This window comes from Nanorana parkeri, unplaced genomic scaffold (assembly GCF_000935625.1).
Source record: "Nanorana parkeri isolate BGI_ZX_2015 unplaced genomic scaffold, ASM93562v1 scaffold215, whole genome shotgun sequence".
Classification (NCBI taxonomy): Eukaryota; Metazoa; Chordata; class Amphibia; order Anura; family Dicroglossidae; genus Nanorana; species Nanorana parkeri.
The window spans coordinates 1,714,955-1,728,559 of NW_017306483.1; the positions used below are offsets into that span (position 1 = coordinate 1,714,955).

General features: G+C 44.7%; 1 protein-coding gene across 1 annotated transcript in view; it reads left to right on the forward strand.

The window, feature by feature from the left end:
• Positions 1-12,628, forward strand: part of LOC108786524 (major histocompatibility complex class I-related gene protein-like) — a 48,259-nt gene extending 35,631 nt beyond the window's left edge. The window contains exon 5 of the mRNA XM_018555842.1: positions 12,516-12,628. Within this exon, the coding sequence (XP_018411344.1) occupies positions 12,516-12,628 (113 nt within the window). The remainder of the gene's footprint in view (positions 1-12,515) is intronic.
• Positions 12,629-13,605: the final 977 nt, after the last annotated feature.

A 13,605-nucleotide genomic window follows, 5' to 3' on the forward strand; every position in this document is an offset into this window, starting at 1 on the left:
GGTTTTGTTGTTGTTTATACGATGGGGGGGGGGGGCGAAAAAAAATTTCTGCCCCGGGCGCCCAGAACTCTGGTTACGCCACTGTGACAGTATTACTTTAATGTCCATGGCTGGTTTCATCATGAGAGTTACTATCATTCCCTATTGGTGCACAGTACACCTTGTCTGGTAATGACTTACCTGTATCCAGACTTCTATAGCCGATAGCGACCCTTTCATACCATAAACAACAAATAAATGTCCTGTTCCTGCTACAGTCTTACTAATTACATTTGTTTCCATGAACCTCAAGAAGAATTTCTACTGTATCCAGAAACACCAAAGTCCGTCAGATCATATGATGGTGGTTTACCAATGTTAAAAGCCAAATCTGAAGCATTTATAGAAAACAGATCACTTATACCTGGTAAGATTCTGTTCAGATTAAAGGATGTGTGTGTTTAGCAACAACTTTTGGGATCTATTTCAGAACAGAGAGAATGTTGGAGACTTCCAAATAATTCATAATAGTATCATGTATTGTCACCCACTCATACACTGCTTCCACAATTCTTCATTCAGTAGATGACTACCAAAGAGACCTTATCTCTGCTTAAAGGGGAGCGCACAATGTTTTTAAATATGTTTTAATTTATATTTGCCAAGTTTAGTACTAAGAAATGTTGGAAAAGATTATTATCTCCTATTAATCAGGAAAATATATAAAAACATTTTGCCTGAACTTACACTTTTAGCCCTCATTCACACGAGAAAAGGCCGGCCCGTACAGATCTGTGCTGCGTGCACGGCAGCATTAAGCCACTCCCTGGAAGGACAGGTGCTGCGTGGGACTACACACAGCAGCCTGTCCTTCTCTATGGGAGTACGCAGCCGTACGCTGCCTTATGCTCACCCCAAGTGTAGGTCCGTATGAGTGCGGGTGTCCGTATTCGTACGTGTGATGGAATGGATCTTGTCTGCATCCGAGCAGGGACACCTGCATCCGTACGGACGTGCAGTTCGGGTGAGCGTAGGGCGGTGCACGACCATGCACTCCCATACTGGTAATCACACGCAGCACCTGTCCTTCCAGTGGCCTGATACAGACATGCACACAGCGCAGATCTGTACGGGCCGGCCTTTTCTCGTGTGAATGAGGGCTAAAGCTGAACTCTGGACAGATATACAACACGTACTCTGCAATCACCTTACATCAATAATTGTATTCATTATTTGGCTCAATATATTAATAAGGAGTTTGTCTGCAAGAAGGGGCTAACAAGCCAGTTGATATGTCTACATCATTAACACCACACCCTGGACTGCTTTGAAATGTACTCATGTACTGGGGTCCCCCCCCTCCCCCTGCACTGCATGGGTTAAATGCTCATTTGGCAAGCCTCTCTCTTCCTTATTTTTCCCTTCCCTTGCAGCCATCGCTTTCCTCTGCTGTCCCACTCCCCAGGTTGTGGACTGCTGGCCCTGCATTGTATGGAATGACGGAGAGCAGCAACTGGTCAGGCAGTAAAGTAAACCAGCTTCAAGGGAACCAGCCGCAGGAAGAGGAGGAAGCCTGCAGAATTGAGGAATAATAAGGTACGTATTTGTTGTACCCCCCCCCCCCCCCATTCCCCAGCCAAGTAAACATTTAACCCATACAGTGCAGGGGGGAGGCCACAGGAAGGGTACATGAAAAGAAGTCCAGAGTTGTGCTTTAATGTATTTTTTAAATACAAGCAGTGTACATACCTGAATTTGACCTGGTATCAGCTTCTTGCAGTCCTTGTTTAGCAGAGCTGGAGTGTGAGAGGAAGACCTAGTAGAAGGAACCAGAAAGTTCATGTTATGACAAGAAGCTTGATGACCGGAGGAGAAAGCTGAGTGACAGAGAGATGAGCTCATTATTGTGCTGCTTCTCCTTTCACTGTCTAGTCACAAGCTGGGATGGGTCCAGGGCAACCTGGGCTCAGAGAAAGTGGGTTGAATGATGCTGGTCATCAGACTGAGGACATCTAGTGGCAGAAAGTCTTGTAGGGGAACTCTCTGTATTGAAACTGAATATTTTAGCAAAAGCTGTTTTTGATATGATCTTCCGATGGGCTACTCCATTTTTTTCTTGTCATTTTTGACTGGAATTCTGCTTTAAACTGTATGACATTTCTGATTATTATTATGATCATGCTTGCTTGTTGTGTCTGAATTTGCAGAAGCAGCAAATTTCTGTCTTTCCATTTTTATGATGCAGCTATAACATTTTTTGTATTTTTGCATATCTGACTACTGGTTGTTTCTTTTATTTTCTACCCAGTGTATCTTTACTTCGTGCACAAATTATATTTGAGAATCAAACTGTCTAAAACAACATTCAATGTGTATTTTGCCCATCATTCCCAGCCTGACAAACCTCATTCAAAGGAGCCAGCCAGAAAACCCCTTTTCATACCTCCATGTAAGTTGAACTGTAAATACAATAAATACTCTAAATTCTAGAATACTCTAGAATACTAGAATACAAATAAGATTTTTTCACATACTTTACCTATTCAGAATGTGTGAAATCTGACATTTGAATCTTTTGCTATGCATGCTCATTTACTTATGCATATGTACCCCCTACAGTAATACTAGTATTGAGACTAGAATAAAGATCGTGGATTGCCCCAACATGGGTTCCCTGTACTATCTCTCCCCCTCAAATACATTGTATATAGAAAACAGGGGGAAGAAAGAGGGTTTGTGGAGAGATAAGTATGATCCATGCATATATAAAAGTTGTATCAAAGTTTATTAAAGATAAAATACGAAATACAGTCTCAGGCCGATTGCTTCTAAATCTATATACATGATAAAAGCCATAATCCAATAAACAAATTCAGATACATAACTGGCATGGTAGTCCCAATAGTCATTGTTGTTCCAAAGTACATGATCCAATTGTATATGATTAAATAAAAATTATTAAATTAATTACATGATTGTCCCGATTTAATCATATACAATTGGATCATGTACTTTGGAACAACAATGACTATTGGGACTACCATGCCAGTTATGTATCTGAATTTGTTTATTGGATTATGGCTTTTATCATGTATATAGATTTAGAAGCAATCGGCCTGAGACTGTATTTCGTATTTTATCTTTAATAAACTTTGATACAACTTTTATATATGCATGGATCATACTTATCTCTCCACAAACCCTCTTTCTTCCCCCTGTTTTCTATAATACTAGTATTGAGCAGACTTGCACTACAGCGCCATCTAGTGCTCAGAAGACATAGTTACAGTCAGCAACACAATCAGTATGCTGTTATATCACCAACACTTTACAGTTGGCTTCACTGTCAGTATATCCAACACGTCATCAACAGGATGTTATGGCCGGGACATCTTCCTGTTGGAGTATCCAAGACATAAGAAGTCAGGGGGTGACTCAGACCACCTTGTTCCATATATCACTAAAATATTGCTTCTAGATAGACTGACCCTTTGATAGCACTGAGCACGCTTTCCAAACCTCACCAAAGCAAGCCCATAACATCTCCTTGATGGATATGCAAAAAGCATTAAAGTGGACCTTCACCCCCTTTGGCTACAAATCACATGAGCATGCAGCTCTGCACTGATATGAAACCATATAACATTCATTAGTTCAATAAACATTTTAATTTTACTTACAATTTCATGTTTTCTCCTAGCTGGTACTGTTTGGAAAAAGTGATGTAATTGTGCCCAAGCATTGCATTCTGGGAAGGTTACATCTGCAGAGCATTGCTGGGAAAATCTTCTCTGTAATCTCACGAGATCTCATGGAAAGACATTTTCCTCCCCTGAGATGATGTGCATGGTCACATGTCCTAGTCACATGTGCCAGAGTTCCAGGAAGTAAAGGGAGATCTAGTAATCTGCCCTTAGTAAAAATGGCCGCTGTGAGAAGAATGGGGAGGAAAATAGAAATAAGGTATACAAATAATACATAGCCTGCAATGATCTAGAAGTATGTGTTTATAGATTGTTGTAGCGCTCACCCCAAAAGGAGACGCTGGATATGAATTGAGGTTCTCCTACCTGTTTGCTCCAGCCACCGGCCCCCCTTTGCTCAGATCCAGCACACCGACACTCACGGACAGAATGGACTCAAGTCTTAGGGTCTTTTTGAAGATTTATTTGCAAAGATCAACAGCAGAGAGGATTTGGGGTCTGTAGGATGCCCTGGCGGATTCTTCAGAGGACCGCTTCCTCCCCTAGCAACAGCTAAGGTCAATAGCACCGTGATCCGGTCAGAGTGACCAATGGTTTCTTTAACAATACTGCAAACAGCCAGGATGGTCCAGTAACTCATAGGAGAAAGGTAGCTATCTTCTGGACTCGGGTAGGAACCGCTGGCTTCTTCTATAGCAGACACCTGGAATAGGGTGAGGGATCTCTCTTGTAGGGTTCCAGACGGTCGCTCTCACCAGCTCCTCTGCGACACTCCTCGACAAGAAGACTCCACCTCCAGCCCAGCTTCCATCAGGTCCTTTCTCAGAAGTATCTGGAATCTCTGTGTCCTCAGCATCTGCCACTTGCTGAGGTGCACGCCAGATATGTAGTAATATCCTCTAGATCGAGGCACCCAACACCTGCCACGTGTATGGGCCCAAGTAAAGTATCTGTGGTGTTCTAGGCCTCCAGCAACTGCCATGTGCTGAGGCCCAGGCCAGTCATCTGTATCACACAGACCTCCTAGGGAGAGGCCCACAGGGGGAAGAGACCTCTGCACAGTGTTCCCAGATCTTTATTACCTGCCCTCAACCAGGCCTCTGAGTCATCCTGCTCAGGGATTGGTCAGGGTCAGGTGCATGGTCATAGTCTGAGGATGGATCCTCCCTCACTGTATGCCAAGGCTCCCTTTACCTCAGCAACAGGAGGAGCAATCAATCCAGCAGACTCAGGGACACCTATAGAATGCAGAGCTCTGCATAATCAGCATCTAGACTGGTTACAGTCCAGGTATTTCTAAATTGAATAGCGACATTCTAGAGGGCGCTACATTGTCATTACTAAACATTTCTAAAGGTGTCTTTGTTGTTGTTTTGAAGATATAGGTAAAGGTCCGCTTTAAGAAGTGAAGCAATCTCTATTAGGAGTCACAGTTTTGGCAATGGCACATGTTGGCATGGAAGAATAGGCTTGATATGGCAATAGGCGCGCTGTTTGCTCCATGCTGACTGTATGTATGTTTTTGAATTTTCGTTTGCCGGGAACTCAATGTGACGAGATGCCGGGGGGAGGTTCTACTTTCTTGTTCGATCATGTATGTGTATTTAAAGGGTGTTATACTTCGGTGTTTTGTCATTCTGAGCCTGATAAAAAGGGACCCTGTGCGGCGATATTATTTTCTATGATACATATCTGTTTTGGTTTATATACAGATGGTGCGTTCCAAAAATCAGATTCATCCTTCAGAGACCTGCTTTCCTCTCTCGGCTTTTCAGCTTCATTATTGTTTAAAGTTGTGCTAACATCATTGTTTCAGATTGCCGTCTCCGGTGAGTGCTTGAATGTTCTATGGTGCAGATCAGTGAAAGTGTGATGGATGGAGATAGATAGATAGATAGATAGATAGATTTGCACAATCACTATGTAAGATACATTTATCCTTTAGGCCTTGTTCACACCAAAAGCAGAGCAGATCCGGTCAGGTTTCTGCACATGCAAGCTAGTCTTTTAGATGCGTTTTTGGCTAAAAAAAAAAAAAAGCAGGCATTTGCATGCGTTTTTGATGCGTTTGCAGATCCAGAGCAGGTAAAAAAGGGCCTGCTGCAGTTTTTTTTACCTGCTCTGGACCTGCTCTGGATCTGCACACTGCGATGTGAACTGGAGCTAAAAATACCATAGGAATACATTGGACGCAGTTTTGATCCGGTCTGCACCTGCTCTGCACCTGCTCCGCGCTTGGTGTGAACAAGGCCTTATTGTAGTTTATATAACTACGTCAGCTTTCAGGTGACATCTCAGGACATCACGCATGCTCCCCCCATACAAGTTTCATTCAATGAGACACGTCAAACATCATCAATTATGTTTAAAATGCAGTAAGCTAGAACAACCAATCAGATTTCACCTCCCATCAGAGGAGAGTACTCTATGACTATGAAAGCTGACAGATGATTGGCCGCTCTCCTGCAGTATAACGTTTTGCTCTTCTCCTCGGTCAGAGACACAGAGTCTGATGTATTACCACACCGGAGTGTTTCAGCACGAAGAATATCCCTATGAATTCTATGCGGGTGGTTTTGTGAATGATCATCAGATAGACAAGTATGACTACGGTACAAAGTGCAATGTCCCCGTGGCCTCCTGGATGGAAAAGCTGGAGAACACAAGTTACTGGGACAGGGAGACCAATTATCGCCGAGGCTGGGAGAAAGTCTTCAAGGACAACCTGCGCATACTGAAGCATCGGCTGAATTGTTCTTCCAGTGAGTATGGGATAGTGGGTTTGGATGAGCATATCCATGCACAGGGGTTTAGAAGTCAGCCCTCCTGCCTTACAGCACTGGGGTCCATGGCTCAAATCACAACCAATATGTTCTCCGTGTGGGTTTCCTCCAGTGCGGTCCGGTCTGGTGCGATCAAAATAGTGCTTGCAGCATTTTGATCGCAGCGGACCGCAGGCATAATGTGCATTGCGATCCCGTGCGGCCAATCGCATTGCAGCTCGAGGGCATGGCTACGGTGCCATTCACTTGAATGGCCCGCCACGCCCTCCTGCTGCCCCACTGAAGAGTGAGCCGGCCACAATGCGAGGCAGTGCGTTCTGGTCATACTTGGGCCGGAACGCACTGCATCTAGTGTGAACTGGACCTTAGGGAGTATCTCACCAAATAGTCTTCCAGGAAGGTGTTCTGTGAAAATGATAATACCTTTTTGATATTTTTTTAACTGTAAGCATTTTGTTCCCTACAGGCTTCCTCACCCTCCAGCTTATGTATGGCTGTTCCCGGGATGAAGATGGCAGCGTCCGAGGCTATTACCAGTACGCCCTGAATGGGAGAGATTTCCTATACTTAGATGACAAGTCATTGTGGTGGGAGCCGGCTGTGTCTGAGGCACAGATCAGTGCAGAAAGATGGAACACTGATCCCGACATCGCAGGGAGTGTGAAAGGTTACCTCACACAACACTGCACCGGTGCTCTTGGAAGGTACATCCGTTTCGGAGAACTAGAGCTGAATAAGAGAGGTAAGATGGCGCTACACACAGCACAAAGTCTACCTGTTCTTTTATCTTACAGTGTAACTCCACTTTGTTCAGAATAAAACCAATCCCCTCTGGGAGATCTGTGTACATTGTAAAAAACTTTGTTACAGATTCCAAACTGTTTCTGTTCTGAATAAAAAGCTTTTTCTTCCACCATGTCCTTTCCAGACTGAATGGGAGGGGTCTGATTCCTGAATGGGAGGGGTCTGATTCCTGACTATAAAGGGTCTGATTCCTGAATGGGAGGGGTCTGATTCCTGAATGGGAGGGGTCTGATTCCTGAATGGGAGGGGTCTGATTCCTGAATGGGAGAGGACTGATTCCCGAATGGGAGGGGTCTGATTCCCGAATGGGAGAGGACTGATTCATGAATGGGAAGGGTCTTATCCCTGAATGGGAGAGGACTGATTCCTGAATGGGAGAGGACTGATTCCTGAATGGGAGAGGACTGATTCCTGAATGGGAGAGGACTGATTCCTGAATGGGAGGGGTCTGATTCCCGAATGGGAGAGGACTGATTCATGAATGGGAAGGGTCTTATCCCTGAATGGGAGGGGTCTGATTCCCGAATGGGAGAGGACTGATTCATGAATGGGAAGGGTCTTATCCCTGAATGGGAGAGGACTGATTCCTGAATGGGAGAGGACTGATTCCTGAATGGGAGAGGACTGATTCCTGAATGGGAGGACTGATTCCTGAATGGGAGGGGTCTGATTCCTGAATGGGAGGAGTCTTTTTCCTAATAATAATTAATAGTAATAGTAATTAGCCCTATTTCACTAACAATGAAATTCCTGTTGTAGGGAATGCTGAAAATGCAGCTTGTCTCTGGGAAGATCAGCCAGCCAATCACAGAAAAAGCAACATTTCTGGGGGCGTTCCATATACCAACTGTGTACAGAATGCCCCCAGGGGGGCCATATTACATGTCATATCATAGCAGAAAAACATTTTGGTGGCCGAGGCAACTACTGTTTTTTGTTTTTATTATTCACTATGTTTTTTTCCAATAAGAGCAAAGTGAGAAGTTTACTTTAGACTATTCCATTCAGATATAAAACAAATCATAGAATACAGTAATGGATTTATTAAAATAGTAATTAAATATATGATTACATGTAGTTGGCATACGCATCTAATTCCTCCTGATATGAGCTTCCTGCAATCCATCATTGAAGAGGGCAGAAACTAGGAGGAGGGGTTGTGCTATAAGTCAGTCAGACGCTGCTGCAATGCCGAGTGCTGAAAGTTTGCATAACATAATTATAAACCCGTCAATGTACCGCTGCTCTTTCTTTGTCCACCAATCATAAGCTGTCTTAGGCCCCGTTCACACTGAGCGATTTATCACGCGGTAATTCCCGCGATATCGCGGCTATTTACCGCGCGATATCGCTCTCCAATGCTTGGCAATGGGGCAAAGGGTCCTGCTGTCGCGGGCCGTGCGTCGCTACAGCAGGACCCTTTTTGGAGCGGATTTTGCCACGATTCTAGCTTGCTCAATGCAAGCATTTGCGCGATATCGCGCAAAATGCAAACTGTTCGACAAACGCGTGATTTGCGAATCGCGCAGTGTGAATGGGGCCTTAGACTTTGCTGTATACAGTAATTGTAATGTAGTAAGCTGGAAGGTCACAGACCTGGCTGTACTGTCTTCTTGGGGCGTCTAGATCAGAATACTGCCTGATCAGTAATGCCAATTCTTCGGCAGTATTTCGGCTGTGTATTTAGATGCTTGCCTAAAGTTTGGATTTAAACAAGAAAGTAGAAAACCTCTAGAAGAGGGACTTCTGGTGATCAGAAGCAGGTGGACTCTGATGGTGAACTGTTATCATGTCTCCTGAGAGCAACTCTGGGGCCACTAACAAAGTTGAAGTTGCTCTGCTTTTCACTGCACTGTAAAGCTCCAGTCCTAAAAACTCATCATGGTGAATGGGATTGTGTGTATAAAGTCCTAGCAAGGAGAAAGTCACCTCTTGATTACGTTTTCAAATATATTTCCTTAGCTCTCTGAAATATATATTAAAGGAAAACTCCACTTTCGCTAAAAAAATTAATATAGCATAAAAAGCTACAAAAGCCATCTTGTAATTTATTATCAGTAACAACGACCTTTCTATTTTAATCTGAAGCCGCTGTCATTTTATAAAACTGTTCACAAAATGTAATGCAATATGGCCACCTGGAGGCTTTCTCTACACCGTTAGTAGACGGAATGGCCCTAGAAATTTAATTTCCTGCTTATGTGATTGGTTCACTGATTTCCTCGAAGTCTGCACTAAGATACAAGTAATGTTTACGGCATACCTGAAATAGAAATGTAATTTTAGATTGCAAGCTCTCAGGGGCAGGGCCCTCCTTACCATCTAGACTTGACTTGTATTGTAACTGTAATGTCTTCCTTATATTGTAAAGCGCTGAGCAAACTGTCGGCGCTATATAAATCCTGTATAATAATAATTGTTGGTGAGATTCTCCTGAAAGGTTAACTACCTCTAAAGGGATGCCGACTCCACAACTTTCCTCATTAGAGTGCACCAGATGATTATAATGAACCCGCCCCCCATTCAGGAATCAGTCTGGAATAGACGTGTTGCAACAAATAGCTTTTTCTTCAGAAAATTGACGGGGAGGAATCTGCAACAAAGTTTGTTAAAATCTTTGCAATGTACATTGATCACCAGAGGGGATTGATTTTTTCACAACAAAAGTGCCCATATGCTTTTTGCCCCTTCCCCTGACCTAACCTAACCCACCCTCCCCCTCCATAGATGTATACTTACGCCAATCCCACAGCCGCGGCTATTTTGTATTTTGACATCGAGCGGTGCAAGTCTCAACTGTGCTGAAAGTGCCTACACATCAGTGCCCCATCTATGAGAACTAGGGATGCACTGGTACCGAAACTAGTATCGTTATCTGTGCCGATACCGAGTATTTGGGCGAGTACTCATATCAAATGCTCCAATATACACCACCAATACCGGAACTTCTGGTCAGAGGGAGATTTCCTCTGACTGGCAGTGCCGCGAGGGAGCATGGAGCCGGCTTCCTGACAGGTAATGAGTCGCCACCCGGCTTCCAGACGGTTTCAGTGCATCCCTAGTTATATGTATTTCAAAACTGATTGGCCAAATAGCATGGAGCCAGCTTCCTGGCCAGGCAGGAAGCCAAGTGGTGGGTAATGACCCTCCTCCTGTATTCCTGATTGGCATGGAAGTCAGCTTCCCGGCCAATCAGCATGGAGCCGGCCAAACAGCATGGAGCCGGCTGCTCGGCCAATCAGGAAGGGTAATGACAGGCCACCTGGCTTCCTGATTGGCCAGGAACCCGGCTCAATGCTGGCGGATATACCGGTATCAGTACTCGGTATCAGTGAGTACCAAAAGATAAATATCGGTATTCGTACTCAATATAAAAAAACGGTATTGGTGCATCTCTAACGTGACGGGCGCAGCCAGGACAATAAAGACTTGCACCGCTGGATGTAAACAGCAAAACCATGTATATATCTGTGGAGGGGTGGGGGTGGGGGGGTTAGGGCAAGGGAGGGGGCAAATGCACTTTTTTTGTTTTTAAAGTGTACTTATCCTTTATACTTTTCTCAGTGCATCCAGAGGTGAAGGTGTGGGGTCATCATGAGTCCGACAAGGTGACAAGACTTCAGTGCCTGGTGTACGGGTTTCACCCCCGGGCTGTGCATGTGAAGTGGGTGAGGAATGGGGTAGATGATGTTCCTTCAGATGAAATGAGTCCAATTCTCCCCCATCCTGATGGCACCTATCAGATCAGAGTCAGCGCAGAAGTACCAACAAGGGATGGAGACACTTACTCCTGCCATGTAGATCACAGCAGCTTGGAGGATGTTCTCACTGTGAAATGGGGTGAGTGAAAAAAGTTTATAGAAGTCAGAAGTAATTCTGAGCTTGTCCTACGCGTCACATCCTGCAATTACTATACATTGTTAAAGCCGAGCTCCAGCTTCTTTTATTTTTTAGGAGTACTGTGAGCCCAGGGTGGCATGATGACGTGCCCTCAGGGGGAGTGTCCATGACAGCCTGGGCTTACAAGAAGTGGGTTTGATGATGTTGGGTGTCATTCAACTCAACATCATGCTTTTTTTCCCCCCATTTAAATATCTGCTCGGCCCCAAATTCTTTGTTCGTTTTTTAAAGGCGGAGCTGAACTTTCGGAGCTGAACTTTCTGTAAATTATGAAAACAACAAATCCGTCTTTTCTAATTCAATCTATAACATGCTCGCTGTGCTTGAGGACTTCGAAATTCAATGCTGGTTTATGATGTGGTCTTTTGAAGCTCCCTGTCCTAAAGCCTTACAAAACTGACCAGAGTAGAGTCTATGGGGCTGTGCTCAGTGAATGATTACACGCTTAAGCAACTGGTAATTTTGCCTTGCAGATAACAAGAGTATTAATGTATCAACATAACATTAAAAGGAGAACTACGAGGTGAGTGATTTTTACTCAGCCTCATAGTTCGAGCCGACGTGTGATAATTAAACTGTCACAGGTCGGCTCAATAGATCGGGAAGTGAGTGAACACAAACCGTTGCTCGCTCACTTCTCGATCCTGTCACTGCAGAGAGCCGTGACTGTCACTCACCACTCCCCACAGGGATTCCCCTCTCCCATCCTCCAGCACTGACTGGCGGAACGGACGGGGGAGGGGGCGGGTACAGCTGGCTCTGCCTCTAGATATTCAGAGCCAGCTGTCAATCACGCAGCTGGGTGGATCCAGACAGTAATGTCGGGATCCTTCCTGGCTGCGGCATTCTCAGTAAACCACAAGCTGTAGCTCGCGGCATACTGAGCTTTGGGTCAAGGGAGGATGCTAGTTTATGTCCCCCTGTGATCCTGAGGAGAACTAGAAAAATTATTTTTTTGTAATGCAAGCAGTGTAACTACCTGAATTAGACTTTGTATCAACTTTGATTGGCCAGAAAGCCGGCTCCATGCTTCCTCATCACCTGGTGATGAGAGAGCATGAAGACGGCTTCCCTGCTAATCGGGAACCCGGTGGTGGGTCTTTACACGCCGCCTGGCTTCCTTAATGGGACTTCTGGTATCGGCACTCGGTATCGGCGAGTACAGAAAAATATATATCGGTACTCGTACTCGATACCGAAAAACGGTTTCAGTGCATCCCTAGTTATATGTATTTCATCGGTCCATTTCTCTGATTGTTCAGCTTTGCTATGCAGAGCATAAAATGATGTATTTCATTCTTACTCATAATGAATATTTAATTTTGTGTTTTATTGTTTCTTTTAGAACCCAACTATTATAAAGTATCAGTGCGCGCTGCTCTGCTGTCTGCTTCATTGATCTCGGTTATAACATTGATATTCTTCATTATACTGGAAAGATCGGGAAACACTGAGTAGTATGTTGGGAATGATAGACTCATTGAATTATCAGAGGGCCCTCAGGAACCCTATGAGCCCAAGTGGCTCCCTACAGAATTTAATACAAAGCAAAATGTAAAAAAAAGAAATGCCTTCCAATACAGAAAAGAACAAGAAAAAAAAACGTTTAGGCCCCTTTCACGTGGCTGGTCCGATCGGGTCAGCCGCTCAGTTTTTCAAATGGACCCGATCAGGTGCCCAATGCTAGTCTATGATAGCCGTGTGTAAATGGACGGGTGTCCGGCTACCCCCATCTTCGGCCAGGTCCGGAAAGACAAACGAATCAGAGATCCATTTCACCAGACCTGATTGTGCCAGATTGGGGATAATGTGATGTAAACGGACACATATCCAATTCCCCAGAGACCAACATGGGGTCCGGACAGGATGGAGGAAAAAACTAGACAGACACAGATGTCACAGCGGTATCTCAGTGTACATTTGCTGTCACCTCAAAATAACTCAACACACAGCCATTAATGTCTAAACCGCTGGGAACAAAAGTGAGTACACTCCTAAGTGAACATATCCAAATTGGGCCCAAAGTGTCAATATTTTGTGTGGCCACCATTATTTTCCAGCACTGCCTTAACACTCTTGGGCATGGAGTTCACCAGAGCTTCACAGGTTGCCACTGGAGTCCTCTTCCACTCCTCCATGACGACATCACGGAGCTGGTGTATGTTAGAGACCTTGCGCTCCTCCACCTTCTGTTTGAGGATGCCCCACAGATGCTCAATAGGGTTTAGGTCTGGAGACATGCTTGGCCAGTCCATCACCTTTACCTTCAGCTTCTTTAACAAGGCAGTGGTCGCCTTGGAGGTGTGTTTGGGGTCGTTATTATGTTGGAATACTGCCCTGTGGCCCAGTCTCCGAAGGGAGAGGATCATACTCTGCTTCTGTATGTCACAGTACCCGTTGGCATTCATGGTTCCCTCAATGAACTGTAGCTCCCC